The sequence below is a fragment of the Beta vulgaris genome, chromosome 6 (assembly GCF_026745355.1).
Source record: "Beta vulgaris subsp. vulgaris cultivar EL10 chromosome 6, EL10.2, whole genome shotgun sequence".
Lineage (NCBI taxonomy): Eukaryota > Viridiplantae > Streptophyta > Magnoliopsida > Caryophyllales > Amaranthaceae > Beta > Beta vulgaris.
In genome coordinates, this window is record NC_079207.1 from 9,149,910 (window position 1) to 9,176,501 (window position 26,592).

General features: G+C 36.6%; 5 protein-coding genes across 8 annotated transcripts; 2 read left to right on the forward strand and 3 right to left on the reverse strand.

Annotated features, from left to right (window-relative positions):
• Window positions 1–179: 179 nt before the first annotated feature.
• Window positions 180–2,684, reverse strand: LOC104895513 (hypothetical protein). The gene is made up of 5 exons (XM_010682049.4): window positions 2,342–2,684; window positions 2,072–2,255; window positions 1,527–1,660; window positions 1,212–1,397; window positions 180–567 (listed from the first exon to the last, which is right to left on the reverse strand). Exons 1-5 carry the CDS (start codon window positions 2,483–2,485, stop codon window positions 481–483), a joined length of 735 nt encoding a protein of 244 aa, XP_010680351.1. The 5' UTR covers window positions 2,486–2,684; the 3' UTR covers window positions 180–480.
• A 914-nt stretch (window positions 2,685–3,598) lies between these two features.
• LOC104895514 (protein ecdysoneless homolog) lies at window positions 3,599–9,884 on the reverse strand. Its single transcript, XM_010682050.4, has 6 exons — window positions 9,090–9,884; window positions 7,195–7,667; window positions 5,913–6,251; window positions 4,569–4,699; window positions 4,119–4,282; window positions 3,599–3,955 (listed from the first exon to the last, which is right to left on the reverse strand). Exons 1-6 carry the CDS (start codon window positions 9,750–9,752, stop codon window positions 3,755–3,757), a joined length of 1,971 nt encoding a protein of 656 aa, XP_010680352.1. The 5' UTR covers window positions 9,753–9,884; the 3' UTR covers window positions 3,599–3,754.
• Window positions 9,885–12,114: 2,230 nt separating this feature from the next.
• On the forward strand, window positions 12,115–15,432 carry LOC104895515 (protein SKIP34). Of its 3 annotated transcripts, none has more exons than XM_048645995.2 (2): window positions 12,115–12,541; window positions 14,697–15,432. In XM_048645995.2, exons 1-2 carry the CDS (start codon window positions 12,236–12,238, stop codon window positions 14,778–14,780), a joined length of 390 nt encoding a protein of 129 aa, XP_048501952.1. In that variant the 5' UTR covers window positions 12,115–12,235; the 3' UTR covers window positions 14,781–15,432. The 3 variants fall into 3 exon arrangements, 2 of the variants coding, with proteins under 2 accessions (XP_048501952.1, XP_048501953.1); XM_048645996.2 differs by lacking the exon at window positions 14,697–15,432 and adding an exon at window positions 14,430–14,659 and having other exon boundaries at window positions 12,119–12,541; XR_007275045.2 differs by lacking the exons at window positions 12,115–12,541; window positions 14,697–15,432 and adding exons at window positions 12,554–14,330; window positions 14,430–14,659.
• Window positions 15,433–16,849: 1,417 nt separating this feature from the next.
• Window positions 16,850–23,297, forward strand: LOC104895518 (nucleobase-ascorbate transporter 11). 2 transcript variants are annotated; one of them, XM_010682055.4, is made up of 10 exons: window positions 16,850–17,678; window positions 19,016–19,113; window positions 19,226–19,396; window positions 19,811–19,911; window positions 20,047–20,182; window positions 20,362–20,412; window positions 21,043–21,330; window positions 21,703–21,937; window positions 22,092–22,372; window positions 22,793–23,297. In XM_010682055.4, exons 1-10 carry the CDS (start codon window positions 17,081–17,083, stop codon window positions 23,012–23,014), a joined length of 2,181 nt encoding a protein of 726 aa, XP_010680357.1. In that variant the 5' UTR covers window positions 16,850–17,080; the 3' UTR covers window positions 23,015–23,297. The 2 variants fall into 2 exon arrangements, with proteins under 2 accessions (XP_010680357.1, XP_010680358.1); XM_010682056.4 differs by lacking the exon at window positions 21,043–21,330.
• Window positions 23,129–25,894, reverse strand: LOC104895517 (12-oxophytodienoate reductase 3). The gene is made up of 4 exons (XM_019250155.3): window positions 25,876–25,894; window positions 25,483–25,748; window positions 24,409–24,539; window positions 23,129–24,203 (listed from the first exon to the last, which is right to left on the reverse strand). Exons 2-4 carry the CDS (start codon window positions 25,731–25,733, stop codon window positions 23,413–23,415), a joined length of 1,173 nt encoding a protein of 390 aa, XP_019105700.1. The 5' UTR covers window positions 25,734–25,748; window positions 25,876–25,894; the 3' UTR covers window positions 23,129–23,412.
• Window positions 25,895–26,592: the final 698 nt, after the last annotated feature.

Genomic DNA, 26,592 nt, shown 5'->3' on the forward strand with positions numbered 1-26,592 from the left:
AAGTAAACAGATTCTTCTAGGATCAAGTGGTCATCTGTTTATACTTCTTAAACCATACTATGACCAAAGTTCTACCAAGTGTAGAGTTTGGATTAAAATCATACCTCAAGAAACCATGGGCCTATCACGTCATACAAAAATATCTCGAATAATATTTATTTCAATGAGAGAGCTCAAAGTGTAAGAATTAGCATCGCTATTCATATTATCATTTGTAGAAAACGTATACAACATTAAATAAATAATATAATTTGTTGTACAGCCTCTTAAAGAATGTGGATCATGAAGTCAACACTGATGTTATATTTTTGGGATCTAAATGGGAGAAATTTTCTTTATCTTTTGTGTGGTTCAAAAAAACATCAAAAAAGTTTAATTTGATCATAATACATGCGAGTCCTCAGCAAGAGTTGTATTAGAGATATAAAAACTGTCCACCGATGAGAAGTCCGTAAACCTGCAGCCATTTTAGACACCAATTCACAGCTGTGTAGTGAAGGTCACCTCTGATACCACTTTGGCTCCTCTTCCCTGAGCCATATACAAGGCTATATGATGCATCAAATCCTGCAACAAGAATAAAAAAGAATAAAGTAGAAATAAATAATGTCTCTGACAACAACAAAGCTGTGACACACCCTAACGGCCTCACACCAAAAATTGTCTAATTGAGCTACAAATTCGCTATTAGTAGACCCTCAAGAAGGTTAGTCCTCTGTAATCACCTTTTAATATATGTCACTACAATCCATATAACTGACAGGTCAATCAATTATACAGTCCCAAAATTACTGCCTCTCGAACAATTTGTCAAAACTTTGATGATTAAGTTAAGTACTTCCCAAATGTTGTCCTAGAACATAATATTACTCAGAAACTGCTCAATACATCATCTCTTCCAATCTTCTCCTGTCTCCACACACTTGATGTGATATATGCATAATTCCTTGCAACCATCGCTACTATATCATATTGCACATTTATCGGATTTTATTATAAATCTTCTCCTAAGATGAACAACAAGTATTCTACCGCAATTGATAATATGATCTCACTAAACCAAGATGCGAATTGGGTAGCACAATTAGTAAAGAGTTCAGTCAAGCAAGCATCATCCTTTCAGCCCCTTAAGATAGTAAGTACTAGTATATCCAAACAGCTCAAATGCCTCTTGAGATGCAAGTGTGAGTAACATAAAGAGATTTCCTTACCTGCGGATGTGCTATCGCGTCTTTCATGGTCTCTGCAACATGTAAAGGGAGGTCATACGTTGCACAAGCTCCGGAGTACACAATCACATCTTTCAGAGGAGTAAGGATACCCCGATTTCTGGCAGAGAGTGCAGAGGATACGAAATCCAACACACATATATCCGTACAAATACCTACAACCAACACCTTCACCAAAAAAATTGAAAAGAAATAAATTAATAAAGTACCTATCCACATATCTCATACTTCATATAGATATATCATTCCTCATAACGAACTTTGTATGAGATTATTCTGTAATATAAAGTAACTTACAGATTCAAGGCGGTTGGTTTTCACCCAATTAGCAAACACATTGGATCCATTTTCCTCCATTGAACCAAGAAATCCATCAATGCAATCTTTGAGTCTAATTGTCACATTAGACTCACTTTCCAACCATTCCAATTCTACAATTGACCACAACCAAAACATAAGCAATCAATATGATAATCCACCAACTCAACAATAATATGACTTTATAAAGTACTTCTTCATGCCTAAACTAATTACTTCCTCCATTTCTTTTTACACACTTCTTTGACTATTAACATCTATGATTGTGTATTAGACTAAAGTATAAAAATTTGATTTTATGAAAATATACATTGAGACGAATCCAACAACATATTACATTATAACATTTGATTTTATCTAATACAGTAAATATTGCATGGTCAAACCTCATAGATAAATAGTGAAATTTTTAAAGTGTAGCGGAGTAATTTGAAATGGAGGAAGTATTAACATAGTGAAATTACACATGTATTTCGCAATTCACACATAATTTCTACTTCAAAAAGGAAAAAGCAAAGAAGAACCTGGAACTAATTTGGATTCATGAGTGCCAGCAAAACAATGAGGAGGATATGGAGGTTCAGGAACATCAGGATGATGAGAATCAAGAAAAGCGAAAATCGGCAATTTGTTATCGCAAAAAAACCTAGCTAATCTCGCTGTTTCTTCAACCATTTCTTCAATTTGCTTATTCGGCACCTTTGGAGCCTAAAATACCGCCAAAAAAATCAATTCAAAATTCTTTATTTACAGAAAAAACATCAATGGAGGAAGAGAGAGAAAACGTAGTTTACCATATTGCCGGCACCGACAGTGCAGAATCCGTTGACTAAGTCAACGAGGACGAGACCGGTGGAATTATCGGCGGATAAAACCAGAGTTTCCTGTTTTAGAGGAAGTTCCATTTTAAGCTGATCGATAATAGTTGATGATACCATGGTTTTTCTATGAATGAATTGTTTAGGGTTTCAGAATTCTAAGAAAAGAGAGAGATTTTTTGAAAGGGAACAGTGGTAGTTGGAGGTTTTTGACTCTTTGAATCGTTGATTTTGAGATTGAGGAAACTTGCCAAGTTGCGGATGTTCTTCTAGCTATTTATACTTATTGTATTCCATAGAGAAGTAGTTTTCCTTGGGATTGGTAGGAGAAATGTCGTACTAGTTTTTTTTATGCATATGAGCTATGAAGACAGTATAAAGTACAGAAATGTTGTATTGGTTGATGGTGAAGAAATTAGTAACGATAAAAAAATATCAAAGCTATTTAATTGAGCTTTCTTTCAAAATTATCTTCATTTAATTTACTCTCTCGTCAAAATCCCTCTTACTAAAAGTAATAATCCTCGAAAATACAAACAAATAAATCATCTCAACTTTATTCCATAGAAAAGCAGAATTGATAGTAGGACAGTAATAACTAATAAATAAAACTCCAGTTGTCTACCTTGTCTATATCCAAAAAGTTGATGGTCGTACTTGTTTTTGGATGAACAGTTCATTGCTTTCTCTTTCCTCCTAACCTCTCGAAGGTTTAACCATTGGATGTAATAGACTTTACAAGTTTACACGATGCAACCTACGCATTGTCTAGACTTAAAAACTAGTTTTCCTTCAATAAACCAAAAATATATTGTTTTACTACCTTTAGACAAACTTAAATTCAAAAATCATTTCATATATTGGTTCTTTTATCAAAATAAATTATGTCCTTATAATTGAAGGCTTATTATAATTTTCGAGAGAAGGGTCTCTATTTTATTTTTGTACCTCTTGGGGGAAAAAAAAAAACTAACGAACGTACAGTCGACATAATCTAAGTACACAAAATTGAACACTAGTGTACCAACACAATGAAATTAAATAGCATATGACTGACAAAACAAGAATACTCACTTTCTTGTTGGCGCAAAAGAGGGGACGCCCCAAAAATCTCACTCTATCTCTATTTAAGACTTGGAAGTATATTAAACCATTACATACCAGATGATCCTCGTATTCAAACAAGGAAGCCTTACTAACTTGGGTAGGTTGTAAAAAGGAACCCTAAAAAAATGGGAAAGGGTTCTGTTATATAATTTTACATCACCAAAATTTTCAACATAAGATAATTACTGTACAAACAACATTCATTAGCCCTCTCAAAAAAAACATTCATTAGCTAAACTCGAGTAAAACACGAGACTCGAGAGAAGCAACATATCGAAACTTTCATTTGTCTCTGTCTTTGCCTTTGCCTTTGCCAACATCATCTTGTGGGAGTTGTTTCCCCATAAGGCCAAGCAGATTGGAAGCAGGACCTGGAAGACCTTGCTGAGAAGAAAAGGAATCGAGCAGGCTCTTCACGAGGTTCACATCTACATCCACTGGGGTGAAGTCCTCGTCCATGTCTTTCTCTTCGGCATTTATGCCCTGTACACCAAAACCGAGGGCCAAATCAACAATGGGAACCTTATGATAAATTGCAGATTGTATTCAATAATCCTCCAAAAAAGTTGCAATAACCAAAAAAATTGAAAGAAAAGCTGGAAATGATATACTACTATGATCACCAAAAGAAAGGTCAAGAATTAACCTCGTCTTTATTCAAAGATTGATCTTTCGCCCGCACAAAGCTTTTCCTAAGAGTAGTGCTTCTCAGTTCTTCATTAAGAACCTCTGTATAAGTATTCATAAACTTTTCCTGCTTATCGTCACTAAGCTCAGGTTCTTCCATATCACTCTCGCCCTCAGACTCATCTACACAATTTTGATCACAGTCAAACCAAACAGATGGACGTATGCCCATAAGTCGAAGATTAATATAAAAAAATGGCTATTCTCATAAAAGAAAATTCAGATTCCAGGGGGGGTCAAATTTTATTAAGGCAGTAGATTATTTTGACTGGATTTCGGGAATCCGACATTCGTTTGATTCTATTCTTTAATAAAAAGAAATAACAAAAAAGGCATGTTGCTGCCATTTTTGAAAGGATTAAAAATCAACTAAGTAATGTCTAAACCCAATGATTCACAATAGACATACCAAAATCCATGTCAGATGAAGATCCTTCCTCTGCATCAACATCGCTACCATCATCTTCACCACCAGGCCTTGTTACTGATTCAAGCTCTTTCATAAAACGATCCACGTCAAAATCCACGTCTGTCAAATCCCTAAGACAGAAAAGAACCACATAAATCAAAATTCAAGCACAAAATCTCATATATGGTTTTAAAATAATTTTCCAGTGAACTTTATGCTACGCATGACTTTTGGTTATGTTAATTATCAAACATTCAACACCGAAAGCATATATAACAGTCTAATAAGCAGCTAAAAAGCATAAACAAGCACTGCAAGACCAATACCTTCTCCAAACACACGAAGCAACCCCATGAACCATGAAAACTTGATCAATCCCTTCCATGACATTAGTCAAGATAACTTTAAATTTTTGTAGAGCTAGTTTGTTACATGTAAAAGGACACTGATTACAGGTATTTCCCAAAAGTTTGTCTCATATTTAAGAAAAGTTTGAACCTTATAGAGTTAGGATTGTGCCCGACACAGTACATTTCCAAATGTCGAACTTGGGTACTATCCGGAAAGATGTCCACCTTTCTGGTCGGAAATAAAGTGTCAAGTGTCCATACCCCATAGCCAAGCTGGAGTGTTGAGATTTTGAGAATCCTATCTGGGTACTTAAGATAAAATGAGGAGTTGAGTAACACATTGACGTCATCTAAACCATGCGTTCGATAAAAAAAAATTAAAACCTAAAAACTGAAGTCATGTTCATTACTAGTATCAATTTTGTGAAATCCAAAGGCAAGACTCCAAGAGTGATATAGAGTGAAGAAATGGGATATACTTCTTGGAACAAGCGAATAGCCTACGATAGTTTTAAAAAAATAAAAGTTATTTTCTAAAAAAATAACTTTTAAAAATTATGGAGGTAGCATCACATAGGACACATATCCATTAAAATCGAGCCTGGCAGCAATCACATAGGAGACGATGAAGTAACATTCAACCAATCCCCTTGGATGGCTCACCGCTAAAGCATCAAGAGTCATCTAGGGGGGGTTTGATGACACACTATTACAGCACAAGCCACCAACTAGCATTAGAGCAAAACAAGTAAACATGAGGTGGAGTAGCAATTACAAAGCACTCTACACTCTCAGATGGAAAATTAAGTCCATAAGTTGCCAAAATACTCATCAGCAGGATTATTCAAAATGCACATGCATCAATTTAGCTGCAATTTACAAAACAAAAAAAAACAAGTACGACAAATGATGTTTAAATTCTTTGAAAAGAAGACATCTACCAAGAACATTTTGTTAAGGCAATAATAAAAAGCACATTAAGAAGTATGCAGACCTGTCTTCAGGTACCTCCGCTCCTTGGTAACTTGATACTTTTTGAACAAATGATTTCATGGATTTTGCTATATCTCCCAAATCAAAATCATTCTTATTTAGGTTGGATGAATCATCATCATTAATCTTATCCTTTCCTTTTTGTTTCCTTTTCTGCCGTTGCTCATAAATTTCCATCTCCTTTTGTCTCTCCTCAAGAACAGATTGCAACTCTTCCTCCCCACCATAAAGCCAAGAATCATCATCAGATAGAGGCACTTCCTGACTCTCGAAATCATCCAAAGAATGTGGTGAAGCAAGAATCTCATCTATGCGTCTCACTGGGGTACTTAACATTTCACTGCTCCATTTATAAGACGTTGATAAGTGAAAAGTCAGGAAAGCAAAGTCATGGCATAAGATACAAAATGCAAGCTTATTAGTCATCAGTCAGTTCAAGAGCTAAAGGTTGAGCATGAAAATCAACCAAGACAAAAGTACCAAATCATGTAGTTGACATGGAGTCAATAGCACAATTATTGGCAGATTTGGCACTAACAAACCATATGTGTCTTTAATATATACTTCCTCTGCTTTTTAATAAGTGACAGAGAGAGGGAGTGGGGACCGCTTGTTTAACAAATGGGAGGTGAGAATTAAGTAGGTGAAACAATTAGATAAGGGCAAAGATGTAACAGTATATATATATAGACAGCTAATGTTGAACATATACTAGAAGAAATGGGAACAGATAGCTGAAATCTCAGCATAAAGACAACAGCAAAAATGAGACATTTTGGTTAATCATCCTCTATCAAACACAATCAAGTATCATGCTCCAACTTCCATATACAGGATCAGAGCAGCCACGCCTGCATCCTTTTTCTAGTGACAGAATCTAATGCACTTTTCACAAGGATATTTAATTCATCAACCTGATAAATAAAACTTATGAATGAAACAACAAATTTGTGTTCAACAGCCAGAGGTGCAATGGGATCCCAGGAGGAGAGAACACTATTTCATGAAAACAGAAAACAAAAAACATGAATTCCTTGTCACATCAACACACTAAAATGTACTATAACTGCTTTCCAGGAATCATTACCTCCCTCAGACTAGTCACTAGGCTAACAATATATGATATTCCGGCACAGCATATGAAGTTAAAGGTTAATCCTCTAAACGTGCACCAACAACGCATACATATTCAACAAACATTGTTGAAGCAAAAAGGCAGAATCAGGCGATGAGAAGTGAAAAGAGGACTAAGTTTATTCAGGCTTTAGGAAAAAGTATTATACCTGGCCCTGCAATGCAAAGTACTCTTCCTGTAATACTCCTCTGCCTTCTCCATCAACCTCTTGTACTCTTTGGATCCTGGAAGCAGTCCCTGGAAATACCCACTCCTCTCCAAACTCTCCTTAAACGCCTCCCAAGTACTCCCCTTCCCTTCCTCTCCCTCCCTCTTCCTATGCTGGTACATCATCTCAAACCCGCAAGCGATCTTCATCCCCAGCTCAGCCTCCATGTATGTAGTCTGATCAGTCCTTGGTGGTATGGGTGGCATTGGATAACACTTAGGTGCCTGAAACTTCTGTTGCAACAGTTGAGCATACATAGCCCTGGACATCTTCACTGATACCAACACCAGCTCCTCCTCACGCCCCTTAGGTAAAAACTTCTCCATATTTGCTGCATCTTTCATGGTATCAATATCGCGATCATAGAACCCCACAACCGCCAAGGAAATTAGACAGGGCTCATGCCTCAATACCTTCAATAGAAAGTAATAACAATATGAGACCCAGGAAATGCAAAACCTACACAGCAAGACCATATTGTATAGTGCTCCCCAAATACAGGTATGTCATGAGCTTTTTTTTTAATGGATGAATGTAATCAACAATTAATATTTTAGTTTACAGTATCAAGCACCCCAATATAAGTGTCTTTTACCAGTATTTTAACTTCATAAAGAGTAGAACTAAGCTTGGGTAACCTGTGGACAAACCACATTACCCTCTCTTTGGTTATGGGGAAATAGGAAAGAAAATAAAAAGTCACAGGTTTTAGAATGTCAAAAACAAAAATTCCAACTGAATTTTGGTACAAAAAGAACTTTCTTCTAATACCTAAGTCTATTTTCACTTTACAATGTAAGTAAAAAGTTCATTATTGACTCTAGAAAGTAGTTCTAAACAATATTTTAGATTTCACAAATGAGTATATAACACATTACATTCATCAAAGATATTTAACTAAAGATCCGTCTGCAATTAACAACAAACAATGCTTCATTTTTAGTTGCCGACATTTCACTTACCAATATAATTCAATTTGAAGTTCATTTTAATGTATATTTATTGTCAGGTGGAAAACCTCAATTATTCAGTTCTCAATACACAATAATTCATTTGTCGTTACAGCTTTGTCACTCATCAACAATGCTCAATTAGGAAATAATTTGGTTAGGGTATACCATATGTATGAAACACTTCCTGTATTTAGTTAGCAAATAAACGAAACATTACTCCGTTTTCTTTTGTGGTCTCTTTTTGGTCACATGGGAACTTTCTACCATCTCTAATTTTTGTGTCAGATGCATCCCAATGTTTCACTTATGTACAACAGAGGGAGTAAGGCCCCCTTATCTTTGGACTCGAATTGTCTAAACCAATCTGAACAGAACCTGTGAGCAGAAAATCGATTGAACTAAACTAAACGGAACTAAAGTCGAATGAAAAACTGAAAAGTAAAATACAAACACAATACAATACAATAAGATAACAGGTAAAACCAATGAATTATCAAATAAATCGTAAACAAATTATTTAACAAAACTTTGTAAATAATTTACCAAACAAATTATTACTTGATACTTCTTCCATAACAAAATAGACATTACACCTTGATTTTCACGCTTGTCGATGCAATATTTGACCATTAATAACTTTAATTGCGTATTAGTAAAAATTATAAAAGAAAATAAACTGACACGAATTCAATAACATATCATTTAGTAACGGTTAATTTTATCTAAAACTAAAGAAATGAATGGTCAAATATAGTAGGTGAATAGGGTTATTTTCAAAGTGTGTTATCATAGGAAGGAGGTCTAGTTATGCAATTAATTTAACATTGATGATGTTTTCGCACGCATAGTGTGCATATAAAGTTAGTAGGTTAAGTTGAGCACCTGAGCGACGGAAACCGGAACCCTAACCCTAACAGCATGCACATTCCGCCTAGCTCTCTCTGGATACTCCGAAATCCGACCCTTAATCATCGATTGAATCGAATCCGAACCCCTAGTAACCTCAGGACGATTAATTAACAACATGAGTGCATCTTTCAAAGGAGGAGTAGACGAAAACTGTTTCTTAGGAACAATATGAACCTCATTTTTCCGAATAAAAATTCGATTCGTAGAATTCTCAGGATTAAGCCAACGAGGGAGGTGAAAAGCGGCTTCAATGAGAAGAAATTCACCATCAGAGTCCCAAACACGGATAGAGATAGAAGGAAATGAGAGAGAAAGATGGAAAAGGAGGAAGACGACGAACCACTCATCGTCGAGATTGTCGCCGTATTTTACCTTGCCGTGGAGGTGAGGGATGTGGTTTGAGGAGGAGAGAGAGAGGGAGAAAGGTTCGTGTTGCCATATGTAGTCGGAAGTTAAAGGAGAGATATTGTTGAGGATTTCGAGGTGTAGAGCTTGGAGATGGTCGGAAATGGCGGATGAAGAGGAGGAGAGAGAAAAGTCGGAGTAGATGGAGTAGAATACTGTGTCGTCTGCTAGATTTGAGCGTTTAGATGAGAAAGGATCGTTTAGGCCTTCGAAGTCGTATGTTTCCGCCATTGTTGTCGGAGGTTTTTTCTTTCTTCTTGAAGCTTGGAGAACCCTTGTTGCTAATTGCTAAAATCTTATTCCAAGGACTCAAGGAGCTTAAACCCCGCGCTCTGACGCTCTGTGGTTTTGATTTAGTTGTTATGGTCCTAATTATGGACATCAGAGTTTGTGTTAAGAAAAGTACTCCCTTTATTTTTTAAAAAAAAATTATTTTTTTCGCTTAATCTTGATACTATTTATTTTTAGAGAAAATTTTCTCGAATTTTTTCAATTTATAAAAAAATATATACTTATATAGAGTTTTATTTAATTCGTCTTAATTAGTACATTATTGATATTCAATCGTTATAATTTTTTCTAATATATAATGAAAGATATTCAAGTTTAAAGAGTTGTATTGAAAAACGCACACAGGAAAATGAGAATGATAAAAGAAAATAAAGAGAGTATTGACGAAGCGGGGTGAGATTAGGTTTGGTCAACTCCGTTCGTAACATTTTTATTTGACCTGTTTCATGTTTAAGATTTTTTATATATTCAAGATTAGTTTGATCGTTTTTTCATCCTGTATCCTTCACAAATTATTTTTTTGCACCATATACCCTTACAAGTTTTCAATTCACCATATACCCTCCCCTTCTCAAAAAAATGCATCTACCCACCTTTAATGACTAAGAGCGTTAAAGTCCGTTAGTCATTAACCCCTAATCTCCTCCTGACCCTAATTGACTAACCTAAACCTAAGCTAAATCCAAATTCTAACCCCATAATCTAATACTCTAACCCTAACCACCCAACCACCACCCCTCCCCCACTGCTCCACCACCACCCTTCCCCCTACCATCATCTTCTCCGCCAGTCGCTCAACCCCCTCTCCTCCCCTGCAATTGCGCACCGTGTCCCTATGCCGCCCAAACCCAGACGCTCCCTATACCGTGTCCCTCCGTCGCTGAAACCAAGACGCAACATGTCCCTGTTCTCATGTGGGGTGTTGCTTGCTCGAACGCCATGCTCTTATCTTTTCGAAAGGGGATGCAGGCTGGGGTTGGGTTTGCGTGTGGTGTGCGACGAAATTCAAGGGGTGGGGGAGGGGTGTTAGGCTGAGGGATTCGGAGGTGTGGGAGGGGTGTTGGGCTGCGTTATTCGAGAGGTAGGGGGAGGGGGCTGCGGGCTGGGTGGTGGGAGGGGTTGCACGATTCAAAGTGGGGGGGGGGGGGGGAGAGGCTGCGTGCTGGGGGGAAAGGGGGTTTGCAATTTAAATTGTGATTCGAGAAGCTCTTCTTTAAAACCGTCTTGGCTTGGCTTTGGATTACTTAGTGTTGCGCGCCTAAGAGGGCAACACACTGTCCAAATTTGTCAAGATTATCCCCGAAAACAGTAGAAAAGTGACATAAAGCATCATAGTCAGATTCATGTCCACATCTCTTTCTCCAAGATCCCCTAATGGAAGACTGACCTACTCTCGATTTCCCTCCCGACATAATGTCTCCGGTGTTATCGACTTGTTCTCCCGAGAATCGACTTCATTTGGTTTGAAAATGGAATCTATTCATGCTGTCGGGGTGGTGGGGTAATGGGTTGGGCTGCATGGGTGGGGTGGGGAAGGGGTGATGGTTGGATGGTTAGGATTGGAGTTGGGGTATTAGCTTAGGGGGTTAACCACTAGTTAGACGCCATAAAAAGGACATTAAAAAGAATAAAACTTGGTTGGGTTAGTGACTAATTTACCCATTACTAATAGAAAATTTAATGTAAAGTATAATCCAGTTCAACATTAATGATTATATTTTAATGATTTATTAGGACCGAGCAAGTTACCAATTAGTAGATATAATTTTTTTGAAAAAAAATTATATCTACTAATTGGTAACTTGCTCGGTCCTAATAAATCATTAAAATATAATCATTAATGTTGAACTGGATTATACTTTACATTAAATCACGAAAATAGAGGAGAGGAAAATTCATACTTGTGACCTATCATTCACATCACGTCAATTATAATCATTAAGCTAATATTCCCTCTGCTTCCTAAAGATCTTCCTTATTACCGTTTCTACAAATACCAAGGAGAATCCATTTGTGTGGGGTATGGGGTGGGTAAAGTGGGAAAGAGAAAGGGGTTAAGATAAATAAACAAATAAAAAGGGGTTAAAGTAGGAGAGATAAAGAGAGTAAATTGAATTAATAATATAATGGTGAAACATATGATAGGGACATGAGACCTGGGAGGGTAAAATGGGAGAAAAAAATTCCAAATATGGAATAAAGTAAAAGAGTGAAGATCTCTTGAAAGCGCACCTAAACGGAAAGAGGGAAGATCTTAAGGAAACGGAGGAGGAAGTACGTCATTGATTTTTATCCCAATTTAATTGATTGGCCATGAAAACCTTGGAACTTATAACAACTTGCAACTAATAAAAGACAAATTCCTCAACTTGTCCGCTTTCTGACTTTCTGTTCGTCCAAATCCAAATCCCCATTTGAAGAAGATGTGCTATAACCACCAAGAAGAATGGCGAAGAGAAGGCAACAATCACACACCACCACCATCGGCTACTAGAAGACAAGCTGCAGCCGCCGCCGCCGCCGCAAGATCGGCTGCTCTTGTTGACAATTTAAGAGATCGGCTTGCTGAAACTGAGCTAAGACTCCAACAAGCCAGGGCTCGTGAAGCCGAGCTTAGCCGCCAGCTTTTTGAAATGAAACGCTGCGTTTCTGTCATGGAAATCCTTGAATCTTACCTTCGTCGCCGATTTCATGAGCAACAAGACCTCCTCGCTCGCCTCCTTTCTGCTGTACGCCATTGATTAAGTTTTAAAGCTCCTACTCTTTTCATCTTTTTTGTATATAATCTGTTTTTTTTTTTTTTTTTTTCTAAAATTACTGTTTTGTTGTTTTAAAAATAATTATGGTTTTCTCTAATCTAATTTATTTTTAATTACTCTTTCATATAATATGATTTCTCAATTAGAATTTTTTCGAGAGATTGGGAGGTTTCATTTGATTGTACTATTGTAGTTATTGTTGTTCTACTGCTACACTTCTACTAGTATACTTAGGCTTTAGGTCTGTTAGATTCGACTTATTTTGTCTAATCTGATCTTCGGAAATGAGTGAAGATAAGTTGAACAGAACATCTTATTTATCTTATTTTATAAGATTTGAAATAAATTAAAATAAGTTGAACAGGATCTTAAAAAGTTCGCATTAACTATTCTTTTCTCTTTGAGAAAATACTTCATCCGTTTTTTTTTTTTATACTTGTAACATTTATGTGTCAGGAGAGACAAAGCAAGCCTATATTGCAAAAAATTGTAAGGTTGAAAGTCTTAAAATGGGAAACGTTGCAAGTAGACAAAAGTGAGGAAGTATAAGTTAAGTTAAGCAACATCAAGTGATCAGGTTAACAAGGAGGTTGATTTCGATTTGAGTTCATATGTAATACTTGTGCAATACTCTGATGTTTACATTCTATAGCTTTTACCATCTATTAGCACAGTGGAAATTCCTAATGCATAATGGGTAGGAACGTTTTTTTGATCATGATGACACTTTTTTGATGGTATATTAAACAATTTAAGTTGTATAGTGAGTCATAACTCATAATGGTTATTGGTGTATATGAAATCACAAATATTGTATATGGAAACCAAAGTACCGCCATTATCGGTTGGCTATACTGAAATGGTGATGTTTGGTTTCAATATACAGCAGTTGTAGTTAAATAGAAGTATGCAACATTCATAATCAAGTATTCAATAGAAAGTATGTTATACAGAAAAATTGTGCACAACTTCTCTTGGAAGTTGGAACATAGCATTCTAGTAGAAGATATGCTAAGCTACCCAAAATGTCCTCATATTTTTCTAGCTCCCCTTCCCCCCAAAACGCCGCATCTTCCCCATGGGCTCTCATAATCCCCGTTATGAACATCATAGTTAGATATTTGGAACACCTTGCTTGTTTATGGAATGTGTTTAGCTAATAATATGCAAATTGATGTTTATGGATTGTGTTTGGACTGCTTTGTGATATTTTCTTTATCCAAACTTATCTAAATCTCAACATTGCACATTAAAATTTATTTCTTTATTTTTTGCAATCCAAACTTTTCTTCATGAGTTAATGCTCTTGAATCTCAACACTGCTCTCAGAAAATTCATTAATGTTAGTTGTGTTATCTTCAGATTCACTGTATTGGCCGTCTTTTTTAGATTACTCCCATATATGATACATGTATATGACCTGGCTTGTGTACTGAGCAAACTGTTATCTTCTTGTAACCTGCATTCATCTTCTTCTGGATTACTACATTGATTGTAGAATCATCAGACATTACTGACATGGCATCTTCTTCAAATTTGACTTGGTTTAGATCACATTCACTATCCCCCTTAGCTACGGGATAACTATTCTTTACACTTGTTTCAGTAATACTAAAATTTTCATGAGTAGATACCTAATAATCTCAACAATGCGGCTCATTGATGTTTTGTTATGTGCATTGTCTTGGACACAAAGTGTTGACTTAAGAGTCCAATCCAAGTTCATAAGTGCGATTGTTGGAGTATACCATGTAACATTGTAAGTGTGTAATATGCTTTGTTTCTTTTTTTCTGGAAGTTCATGGACCGTACAATTATCAACGTTTTTTTGGCTTGAATCTTTGTTATAACATTGCAGTTTCTTCAAATTTGACTTTGGTTAGATCATATTCACTGATCTTCTCCTCTTGCACAATGGCAACTTGTGGTGCTCTGCTGAACTGAATATTTTTTTTAGTCACAACTCATAAGACATGTCTTGATTCTCTGGTGAAACAACCTCTCAATGTATATTGTCTAATGTCGCGTTAAAGCTGTAAATTAACATTATGCTTATGATGCTAAATCAAGGTAGTTTGTTTTTTTTTTTTTTCTTTGTGTTGATGATTGCATGTTGGGATGATAGATATATGTGTCGACCATCTTTATTTGTCATCCTGTGAATTCTGGAATATTGCACCACCACCTATTAGGTCAAGATTGGGTCTAGAATGACCAATGTTTGCCATGAAGTCTGCAAATTGTCGGCTTCGATGAGATGGAACCTCTAGAGTTGCCTCTGCAATTGCCTTTTATGTGAGGCTGCGAGCGGTAGATGGAGGGAGATCAAGATGTATATCTGCAACTTTTGCTTGGGACTTTTCATGGATTAATGTTTTGAACCAAATCCACATTTTGGGAGGAAATGAGAAACTTTGAACTCAAAAGAGCACGCCATTTTGAGCAAGTCAAATAGTCCACCAGAGGAAGTGCGGAAGACCACATCGGACATTGCAGAAGTACCTACTATTTGATCTTTACAGTTATATCCAAGGACATTACCCAAATCCTTCTAATTCTTATGAAATTTTTGTGTTGTTACTTGTTAGTGAAGGGTGAATGATGGCGTGTTCTCTTCACCTTACAAAAAAAAAAAATCTATTCAAATAAGTTTAAATTTTTCACGTGAAAATAACACACCCTAAGTATGAGTATGACACGTATTATCATAAAGGTAGTTGCAAAAGGAATCTCCAGAAGAACAAAACATGGTATATGTTTAATCTTTACGATTTTTTTTCAAATAAAAATTTGAATTTTTGGAGGAATATACTTTTCCCGTTCTAAAATATATACACACTTCTATCTTTTATATGAACTTAGGGTCGGTTCTCCCCAACTTATTTTCAGTTCAGTTCAGTTCAGCTCTTGACAATACTTTTACTCTCACATATCACTATTCATTTCAGTTCAATTCAATTCAGTTCGGTTCAATTTAGTTCAGCTGTTTTATGTCGAAGAGAATAGACCCTTATTGAGAAAAGCGTTTTCAGAATAGAGGAAAGATATAGATTCCAGATGCAGGAGACTTTTGGCGGAGGCAAGGGAACAAATCCTTGAGCTAATCAAGCCTTAGATTTGGTAGAGAAATTCTCATCTGAAGAGGGGCCCAAAACAGCTTATCTTCAAATTAATAGTATAATATATCAGCAGGCTGAATGCACTGAAAGCAGAGAAGTTTAGGATATTCCCAAATCTAATGTCAAATTTGAAGTTTAGAGCACATGGTTTGGAACTAAAACTTGCACTCCTACACATCTTGACATCAGTTTTTGGATTTATTTGTAAGATGGTAATCACTATTAATTGTGCTATGGAATCAAATTATTCATTTTATATGTTAGCTGAAAAGTTAGTATGAAATTGTAATTGATGCAACCCCACTTCTTTTATTCACTTGCTCAATTTCCTCTCCCTTTTGATTGTGTTGGACACTTTTCTTTGTTTTATGTTCACATGATATAACATCCTCATTTTGCTAGTACAAATTTTATTACACATTCGAGTTTACCGGGTGTATAATATACCTAAGGGGTGCAACTCAGCAAAATATACTAAAAAGGAAAGTTTCAAATGAACATATAAGTATAAATTAATATTAGGTGTATTTCATATGATATCCATATGAGCCACAAACACAATGCAAAGAAGAGGAGGGGGATTCGAACATATGACTTATCGTTCACAACACTTTAATCTTAACCACTAAGCCAAAATATATTTGGTTTGAAAATTGACATATTTAGTATAAACATAAAAAATTTGAATTTTTTCCTTGAATATTGCAAAGGTGGGTTTTAATTCCAGAAATATGCCAAAAAAAAAAAATCCATGCGTACTGTCCACGTAGGACGTCACGCGAAAAACTGTTTTTTTTTGTTTGTTTTTGCCCACATAAACTGCTACTCACAGCAGCGGTTTATTTTTAAATAAACCGCTACTTTAAGTAGCGGTTTATACACATAAACCGCTATCTCAAGTAGCGGTTAAACTTGGGCAAAATGTTGCAAGCACATATCAAACTCCGGAGTTAGGGATTTCAGTAAACTGCTACTTGGAGTAGCGGTTTTCATTAATGAACCCTTACTTAAAATAGCGGTTTATATCACTCAGCGCCAAAGGGTTCAAGGACCAGTAAACCGCGACTTGAAGTCGTGGTCAATTAATATTAACTGCTACTTGAAGTAGTGGTTTTACTTATAGGAAAAAAAAAATTAGACGAAAAAAGTAGTGTAATTTTGTAATTATACTCTTCACTATGTCACCAAACACTTCATAATCACATGCTTCCACTTTCTAATAAGAATTGACACCTTTCTTTAACTTTAAGTGCCTTATACTCTTCCATCAACATCATCTCTGTACTTTTGTACACTGAATTAGTATTATAGCTGACTGTTGGAAGCACCCCATTTGAAATCTTGAAGTGAAGCTTGAAAATAAGCAATACCCACTTGAGAAAATCCAGTAATGGCACCTGGGTCGAGCTCAAAAACCCTAGCTGCTAAGTTCAAGAAGCAAAAGGGCACGGGTTCGAACCCTCCAAACAACGACCACATTGAAACATTTGTTCCAAAGAGAGATCATGATCCAAGAGATTTGAGATCTTGGGCTAAAAGAACTGGTTTTGTGTCTATTTTCTCTGGTGAAACAGCTGCTTCAACTTCAACTTCAACTTCTGGGAATTTTAGAAATGAAAGAGGTAGAAATGTGTTTGATTTGGGAAAGGGAAACAGAAACACCATTGAGGAGGAGAGAGAAAACAGTAGAGTGGACAAAGATGCTGGGAATGAAGAAAGAAGGGGATTTAATGGGAATGGGAATGGTAATAATGATTTGGGCTCTATAAATGAAGAAAGAAGAGTTGGAGTAGATGAGAATAATGTTAACAATGGAGGTGGGAATGGGAATGGGAATGGATTTTCTCAGACTGAAAAAGAGGAGTTTGATGGAGAAAATGGAGTGGGTTTTTATGACAGGTCACCTAATAATCCAGAAGACCCAATTTTTGGAAGGCATCCTAAGATTTTCAATGTTAAATCTGGGGTTTTGGATAATCCGGGTTTTGGTGAGTATTTTCTTATGTTTGTTTATAGTTATTAGAATTTCATGAGTGATGAGCAAGTGTATAAGTATATTGTCTCTAAATACTTATTGCAGTTTTTGAAACCTAGTTGAAACTTGAAACTCTTTGAAATTATTGCACCATGCCACCATATGCTTTTTTTCCCTATTGCATCATGTGGTTTCACCTTTGACCATTAATGTCTATTATCTATTAGTAAAAATTATAAAAAGTTAGTATTTTAAAGTACCGTTCGTCTTGTAAGAGATCACCTACGTTCAATTCAAAATTAGGCGTGACTCAAGCTTAATATTAACAATAGAATAGGCCATCTTTCTATAGTGACTAGTTTAATCTATTTAGTGACTAGTTTAATCTATTTAGCGATCAGTTTAATCTATTTATTGACCAGTTTAATATACTTAGTGATCTCATTCTTTAACCCATTAAGTGACTAGATTCATTTGGTGGCTGGTTTAATCCGTTCGGTAAGACTGCCAAGTTATGTTTTGAAATTGTGCGCTGTAGTTCGAAAATAAAAGGGAAACAAAGGAAGGAGAAGAGAAGGGATGACTAGGTTAGTATGAGAACTTAGGGATAGTGTTGGGTTAGAGTGGGATGGAATGGGCTTGTTAAGAGAATGTAGGCTTATATTTGCCTAAGTTTATGTTAAAATTAAACCGCCTATTCTAATAATTTGTATTTAAAGTATATATTGAGACGAAATTAATAAGATCCACTTGACTATATATTACAAAAGATGGTCGAGAGTATGTGAATAGTATAAAAATCAAAATGGTGCAATAGAAAAAACAGATGAAGTATTTTGTAATTTGAAAAGGTCATACCGCGAAGAATTTTGATTCGTCCTGTAATTAGTTGGCATTCTATTTTAGGGCCAATTTTGAGTATGGTTACATGTATTAGATTTTAACTGATGAGGAATATTGCCTGTGGAAGAGAGAAGGCAAATCTGGGGAACAATCTCCTTTTAGGCTCCTTTTTCTTTGCGGTTTAATTTTTTTGGCTATTGGAGTACCATCTAGCATTGACTTCTTCAAAAGTTCATCTGTATTTGGAGGACTAGATGTCCTAAGACTATATATACTACAACCTATTCCGTGTATAATATATTTCAAAGTGGCCTTGAATCCATAGTTACATGAAATGGCCTTAACGATGCTGCTCCATTGGGTTTATCATTTGGAGATTAAGCGTAAAGCACCTGTCCAATTGAGTTTAGCCAGCAAGATGCATTATATATCTCTTTGATATTTTAGTTTTCGTCTTGTCAGATTAGTGTGTGTAGACCATGATGCATTTTTGGTTTTGCGTGGCAGTCCCAGTTATCTATTATGGCATGCAGCATTATCTGTCACTTGCTGGTTCACTTGTTTTGATTCCTCTTATAATGGTACCAGCGATGGGTGGAACTGATGTAAGTATCTTGCTTTGTCTCGCTAGAATTTGTATCTCTTCATTTCCAAAAGCGAAGGGAAATGCATTGATGAACTCCATGTCTGAAATTAATTTGTTTTTTCATAATGCAGAAAGATACGGCAAGTGTGATGTCCACAATGCTGCTTGTGTCTGGCATCGCAACGCTGCTGCATTCATTCTTTGGGACTCGTCTTCCACTGGTACAAGGAAGCTCATTTGTATATTTGGCACCAGCACTAGTTATTATGAACTCCCAGGAGTTTCGCAACCTTACACAACATGTAGGTGTTATTTGCCTGTTTTAATTCATATGCTTTGTCCAATAGATAAGCTGTATATTAGATTCTAGACTCCAGAGTACACATCTGTTGGTTAAAATGTGATTTAATAAGCACCTTCTGGACGACTAAACATGTTCATGATTATGATTGTTGAAGGCGCAATGCTCATGTAATTTTGAGGATTTTTTTTCTAGGCCAGTAGCAACAGTGCAATGAGTGCAACACCCAATTGCTTGCATGTAATATTGCTAATAAGTCTTTCTCTTTGTGCCTCTTTCAGTATGTGACCAAGTCTACTTCCTGGTTTCCATGAGATAAGAAATTTGTTATACAATGCTGTTGGTCTTCATATATTATTATTATTCCAATGACGATTTTTTCCCTCCTCTTTTTGTACTATTTAATGAAGTACAGAAATTCAGGTACATAATGAGAGAACTGCAAGGGGCTATAATAATTGGATCACTTTTCCAGAGCATAATGGGATTCAGCGGCCTCATGTCTTTATTATTAAGGTATATTGCAAGGTTCAATTGGAAAAATGAGGTTTAGAAAGTTTCATAGGCTACCGTATTTTTCTTATAACGAGTTTCTATTCTGTGATTGAGATGTTTAAAATTTACATTTTTTATTTTATCTTTCTATTGCAGGCTGATAAATCCAGTTGTAGTTGCACCAACTATAGCTGCTGTAGGATTAGCTTTCTTCAGCTATGGGTTTCCTCAAGCTGGTAGCTGCGTTGAAATAAGCATGCCCCAGATACTATTGGTTTTAATTTTCACTCTGGTGAGCTATCTTATAGCTAGGAACTGCCTTTGTGTCTCTGAATTGAACTTTATTCCGCATCCAAAATTTGTTTCTTTGGTAATCTGAGATAACCATGAGTGTAGATATAGCTATGTGGCTCAACATTTGACAATTATTTTGACTTTTGATCCTTTTATCTTGTTTCCCTTGCTTTTCAGTACATTCGAGGAGTATCTATTTCAGGACATCGAGTATTCCAAATATATGCGGTATGTATACCAGTTTTCTATCTCGTTTGTTTGAATTTTCTGGATGATCGATCGGTTATATTCTTATGAAGCAGCATAGGAGGCACAGTCTGTCAATATCGCCCTTCAAAATTCTGTACTTTGTAGTCTTTACACTTGTGCATCTCATAATGCTACCCCATTATTGAGGTTTAGTGCTTGTCTTCTTTCTTTTTATCTTTGCAACTGCATGTCACTGACATCCTTCTGAACAATTCCATTCTCCTAAAAGTCATATAGTGATGCTCTTAGTACTGCATATGCCCTGCTGTTCACACTGGGAATATTGCTGAGCTCTCTGATGATTTTGTTAAGCATGAGGGAGTTGGATTTTCTTGTATATTGGGAGCTTCCTCATGAATGCTCCGTGTCAATTCTCAATATACCTTTGTTGTCACTTGTACTTGGTTCACATGGACCAGTTTATTTGTTGGGTGACGACATCAATGCTATTTCTGTTCTGATACATATATTTATAAAGTAACAAAGCGAGCTCCTTGGAGGTTTTTGATTTAGTGCTTGAACCATATATATAAGTGGAAATGGGGGTGGAAAGGACTATGGAAATTTAGCAGGTTGTATTTATTTTGTCGACCTTTGTAAAATTTGCAGGTGCCACTCAGTATTGTGATTGTATGGGCATATGCTTTCTTTCTGACTGTTGGTGGAGCCTACAACTTCAAGGGTTGCAGCCCCAACATTCCAAGTTCAAATATCTTGATTGATGCGTGTGTAAAGCATGCATATACCATGAAGCATTGCCGGACAGATGTTTCAGATGCATGGAGTACTTCTCCATGGGTCCGTGTTCCATACCCACTACAGTGGGGCATTCCTATCTTCCGCTCCAGGACTTCTATCATCATGATCATTGTCTCGCTTGTTTCATCAGTAGATTCGGTGGGTTTCATATCTTTTGGATGGAAAGTTGCCAGTAAAATATTTTTTGTGTAGAAAGAGAACTTTGGATACTGTTGATAATGTATTTTGGTTGTCATTTTTGTTGTTTTCAAATATAGAACTTATTAGAAATTGCTTTCGCATGGAGGCTCTAGTGGTTTACTATTACAGTAAGCCAGTGGACTTTGACCTTTGTCTTTGACTAGAAATTGCTATAGTTAATAATCAATAGAGCAGTTCTCTTGCTGGATTGCCATGAAGTCACTTTTTTCCACCGGAACCGTGAAATGAAATATTTTTTCGCTATTCTGAGCATGATGGACTTACAAGTCAATCCCTGAAGTTATATCTATGTATATATAACTTGTGCAGGTTGCAACATATTATAACACATCATTAAGAGTCAACTCAAAGCCTCCAACCCCTGGAATTGTGGCTAGAGGAATTGGGATGGAAGGTTTTTGCAGTTTATTGGCTGGACTATGGGGTACTGGAACTGGATCAGCAACACTAACCGAGAATATGCATACAATCAGCATAACTGAGGTTGCAAATCGAAGGGGTGTACAGCTTGGCTCTGTCCTTATTATCTTGTTATCTTTTATAGGTAACTACATCTTTCTGCGACCAGTTTAATTAGTCAGACTTCTCCAGTTTTTTGTACCCTATTTTCCTTGTTATTTTAAGCTTAAGTCAACATAGTATATTGAGGTTATGCCACTGATCGTCTCTTATTGTGTATACATGTTTTATGACTTTAGGAAAAGTGGGCGGTATTCTTGCTTCCATTCCCCAAGCACTTGCTGCTTCTGCGTTGTGCTTCATTTGGGCCCTCACTGTAGCTCTCGGTCTCTTAAATATGCAGTATACTCAAGCGTCTAGTTTCCGGAACATGGGAATAGTTGGTGCTTCTTTGTTTTTTGGGTTGTCCATCCCTGCATACTTTCAGCAATTTGAGCCTGAGATCAACCTGATTCTACCGAGTTATTTGATTCCATATGCAGCAGCATCGAATGGGCCAATTCATACTGGCAATCATCAAGTGAGTAGTTTTTTATATTGATAGGAGGAAACTTGGCAAGCCATGAACATTCAGCTGAGGATGTATCATCTTGCTAATAACCAAATATACCTAGAAGATTTTGTCTCTGGCATTAGATTCTTTGTGCTATTGCAAATTGAGGAATCTGCAAAGTAGTTGTTTCATTGTATGAGCCTTGTGATTCTTGAACTTGGTTGGAGAACCACTTAAAACACCTTATTTTGTCTTGAATTCATGCTGTATCGTGCACTCATGTGGTTTACTGTGTATTGAAGCTAGGCTTTAGGATTTTGGACATATGCATCTGAGGAACGTGAAGAAATTTATGTTTTCTCTATGAACTATTGTTCATATATATTTCTTGTCATTTCTGCCACCATACTTATGGAGCTGATTTCGTCTCTCTCTTATTCATACCAGCTTGATTTTGCAATGAATGGTCTCTTGTCCATGAACATGGTGGTGAGCTTCTTGATAGCATTTGTGCTAGACAACACTGTTCCTGGCAGCAAACAAGAACGAGGGATATATAGGTGGTCAACTTCTGAAGATTTGGCTTCAGATGCTTCTTCTCAAGCTAGTTACAGATTGCCCAGTAGAGTGGCTAGTGTTTGTTGCTGGGCAAAATGTTTAGGTGTATGATCTGAACAGTTGGTTCTTCGCTGCTTTTTTTGTGCATTTGCTTTATTTATAAGCTCAACTGGGTGATGGATTTTCTACAGTTCATTCACCCGATTTTGGGAAGATTACATGAGCTTACATTGTGGGAAACGATTTAGTAGTCTATTATTATTGGCACAAAAAAGTGTATGTTACATGCCATACAGGAGTAGATTGTGAAGCGCAAATCATTTTAAAGAGCGGTTTGTGTTTATTCAGGAAGATTGTAATTCAAAAATGAATGAAAAAAGAAGTTTCATTTGTATCTTCTTTTCATCTTTGATTCACTTGTAAGAAATATACCAGTCATTCTCATTCTGCACCAGTCCAGCATCTTCTTATCATCCTTGTTTACGAGCTGATTGTCATTCTATCAGGGTTCACTGTTTTCCATCTATAAAGGTGTAATCAGTGTAACCTACCACAGGATCATGGGTGTAGAATGTAGCAGCATCAAATGCATTCAATGGTGCATCGATCTCAAACCGCCTGACTAGATCAGGGTTTGAGAGGAAAAACCGGGCATAAGCAATCAGATCAGCGTCCTGTTCAGCAATGGCTTTCATCCCCAGCGCTTTATTGAATCCTCCACTAATCATGAAGGTTCCATGGTATGCTCTCCTCAGTTCTCTCAGCACCTGAGCTTCGCTTTCACTAATCCCATGGGAAAGTGTTCCTGCTTGAATCTGGAGGTAAGGAAGTTTAAATCCTATTTCTTCTTGCTGTTTGTTAAGTCTCTTCACCACTGCCAAGCCCAGGGCAAGTGGGTCAGAATCATGAGCATCTTGGGTGTACATTGTTGGTGATATCTTCACTCCAATTCTCTCAATCCCAATTGCTTCTACTACAGCATCGAGAATCTGCATCAAAAATCTGCATCGGTTCTCAAGGGACCCACCATACTGGTCTGTCCTATCATTGACTCCATCTTTCAAGAATTGGTCAATTAGGAAACCATAGGCTGCGTGAAGCTCAACCCCATCGAAACCTGCTTGAATGGAATTAATGGCTGCCTGACGATATTGATCAATGATCTCTGGGATCTCAGAAGAAGGTAAAGCTTGGGGAGTTGAATAATCAGATTGTGATCCGTCTGGCAATATTACTTTCCACCTACTTGATATAGGCTTGCTTGTCGAGGATATCGGTGCTGCGCCTCCAGGTTGGTATGCTGCACCACAACAAACAAAGACAATATAAGGTAATCTGATCTTATTAACTTGAAGATTTCCTTACTTTTATTGCACCCATAGTACAGATGTTTGGTTCCTCTAAAGATCAAGGGTTAGAAGAACTATTAGTTGAACTTTTAGAGAAATAGTATTCTAAGTGTTAACTGATGAAAAACAAATTATATGAAGAGTACTAAATGTCACCAGAGTGCGAGGCTCGCCCTACATGCCACAATTGGCAGAAAATGTAAGCTCCTTTTGCATGAACAGCATCAGTAATTTTCTTCCACGCTTCCACTTGTTCCTCCTGGTAAATCCCTGGACAGTGAGGATACCTACAGGAATAGTTGATTATCCATTTATTGTCTTCCAATGAACAAAAACTTTCCCAAACTGGTACATCCATAAAAAAAATGGCGAGGTTGTTTGGTTGGAGTATTTTATGTGAGACCTTGTTCATATTTTGGAAGACAATGGATAGGTTTTGAGCAGATAAAATGTACTACATACCGAGCTTTGTCAATAAACTTCATAATTGCGCAAGCTAATGAAGGTCAATAGGCGAAAAGTGGGATCACCTTATAATGGCAAATGCAATCTCGATCAGATGGGTCGTGGGTCAATAGTGGACGAGAGAGACAATAGAAGAGCAAGAAAAAAGGATAGAGAGATACAAAAGTGAGTGCATGTGAATGCTAAACTATACATGTTTTTTGTTTTAGGTATCGGACTACCTATTATTAACCTTGTCAAATGTGCCCGTCAAAAAAAAAACCTTGTCAAATGAAAGCCCTTTCTACTTGACCCTATGGGATTTGGGCTACTCTACCGTTGTACGTCTGTTTGGTAGTCGATAATAAATGATAGTAATGGGAATGAGTTTTAAGTTTGATGTTACAAAGGAAGGACCCTTAAAATCTCCATAGGGAGGCAAAATTTAAACCCCAAGTTTGTGCTTTTTTCTCTATGGAGAAGCAATTTCACCCCTAAGCTGTTTTTTCTCAAAGGGGAAGCAATTTTCACTATCATTTATTACCACCTACAAGGTGGTGTTGGATGTGAATGAAAATTTAAGACGAAAAATAGATATATTAGGATGAATTAGCATTACTATGGGAATGAACAATGATTTTTTGACAAATTTACATACAAAATCATTCCCATTACCACCATTCATAACGAACTACTAAACAGGCTATGTATGTGATCTTGTTGTCAAGAAAAAAGAGGGAAGAAAAGAAACATTTGCTCAAGAAAAAAGTGAAGAAACAAGGTTACCCATGAGCAGTGTCAGAAATGAAAGTGCCTTCAGTTATGAGAAGACCACCGTGAGTAGCTCGCTGAGAGTAATACTCAACCATGGCTTCATTAGGGATGCCGTTTAATGCCCGACAGCGCGTCATAGCAGCCATAACCACTCGGTGAGACAGGCATAGTTCCACGACCTTCCCTATCTTGTATGAACTTAGCAGATCATCCTTATTCTCCACCTCTTCCCCTCTTGTTTCTTCCTTGGTCTTCATATTCATTTTACATCAGGTCAGCTGTCAAGGTAGCTATTAATGCACATCCGTTTATAAAGATAACATAAACCTCTTTGTTTAATCTCAACTTTTGACTTTCAAGTACTACAATAATACTTCATAATAAACAAGGGACGATGTTCCTTACTGTCATTGATTGCTCATGATTCCTGAAGTCCTCTTTTGAGAGTCCAATGCTAATACGTCATTGCGTTACCTAACTGATACTTTATAGTTATCATGTCAGTTTTTTTAAATCATAAACCCAGGTCATAGTTCCATCTGTATAAGTGCTTAGTTTACGTGTTGAAAAGTCAGTTAAATTATACTCCCTCCGTTTTTTTACTTGCTACATTTTCCAATTATGAGTGTTTCTTTTTACTTGCTACATTTCCTTGTTTGGGGTACTTGGCCCACCATAAAGTATTACTATTATATTTGTTTTTCTCTTTTTCCACCCAAAACTACTATTTTTTCACCTTTCTCCATTATTTTACATTAAATGGCGCAAAAAGCACTCTTCCAAAATAATTGATTAAAAAGGTTAAAGATTTGAGAGATTGACCCAGCAACCAGTTATATAGAGGCAATTATGTGTGTATAACAGACTTCTAATATGGTTTGGTAACATATCAAATTCATGCCAAACCTCCTTAGCTACTCCTCATATAGTCATATGACTTTTTATTGAACATCACCATATAAATTGATAAGAAGAATATAGACTGTTAAAATAAGGACGGAGAATTAGTCATACGTTCATACTCGTCATTCTACTTTAAGTATCCATGTTTGCTCTTTGACATTCTGACATGGTTATGATTGTCATATATACACTTCATTTGGACCTGAGTCATGGATTTTT

Excerpts from the sequence above, each read along its gene's own strand:
- LOC104895517 (XM_019250155.3), bottom strand. The coding sequence starts at position 25,733 with ATGAATATGAAGACCAAGGAAGAAACAAGAGGGGAAGAGGTGGAGAAT. Across the intron at positions 24,540-25,482 it reads ATTTCTGACACTGCTCATGG|GTATCCTCACTGTCCAGGGA; the intron begins GTAACCTTGTTT and ends CTATTCCTGTAG. Across the intron at positions 24,204-24,408 it reads AGGGCGAGCCTCGCACTCTG|CATACCAACCTGGAGGCGCA; the intron begins GTGACATTTAGT and ends GTTGTGGTGCAG.
- LOC104895514 (XM_010682050.4), bottom strand. The coding sequence starts at position 9,752 with ATGGCGGAAACATACGACTTCGAAGGCCTAAACGATCCTTTCTCATCT. Across the intron at positions 4,700-5,912 it reads GCGGAGGTACCTGAAGACAG|GGATTTGACAGACGTGGATT; the intron begins GTCTGCATACTT and ends TTTCTGTCTTAG. Across the intron at positions 4,283-4,568 it reads TTCATCTGACATGGATTTTG|ATGAGTCTGAGGGCGAGAGT; the intron begins GTATGTCTATTG and ends AAAATTGTGTAG.
- LOC104895518 (XM_010682055.4), top strand. The coding sequence starts at position 17,081 with ATGGCACCTGGGTCGAGCTCAAAAACCCTAGCTGCTAAGTTCAAGAAG. Across the intron at positions 20,183-20,361 it reads TGGTTTTAATTTTCACTCTG|TACATTCGAGGAGTATCTAT; the intron begins GTGAGCTATCTT and ends CTTGCTTTTCAG. Across the intron at positions 21,938-22,091 it reads TATCTTGTTATCTTTTATAG|GAAAAGTGGGCGGTATTCTT; the intron begins GTAACTACATCT and ends TTATGACTTTAG.
- LOC104895513 (XM_010682049.4), bottom strand. The coding sequence starts at position 2,485 with ATGGTATCATCAACTATTATCGATCAGCTTAAAATGGAACTTCCTCTA. Across the intron at positions 1,398-1,526 it reads AAACCAACCGCCTTGAATCT|GTGTTGGTTGTAGGTATTTG; the intron begins GTAAGTTACTTT and ends TTTTTGGTGAAG. Across the intron at positions 568-1,211 it reads ACGCGATAGCACATCCGCAG|GATTTGATGCATCATATAGC; the intron begins GTAAGGAAATCT and ends TTCTTGTTGCAG.
- LOC104895515 (XM_048645995.2), top strand. The coding sequence starts at position 12,236 with ATGTGCTATAACCACCAAGAAGAATGGCGAAGAGAAGGCAACAATCAC. Across the intron at positions 12,542-14,696 it reads TCGCTCGCCTCCTTTCTGCT|ATATATGTGTCGACCATCTT; the intron begins GTACGCCATTGA and ends TTGGGATGATAG.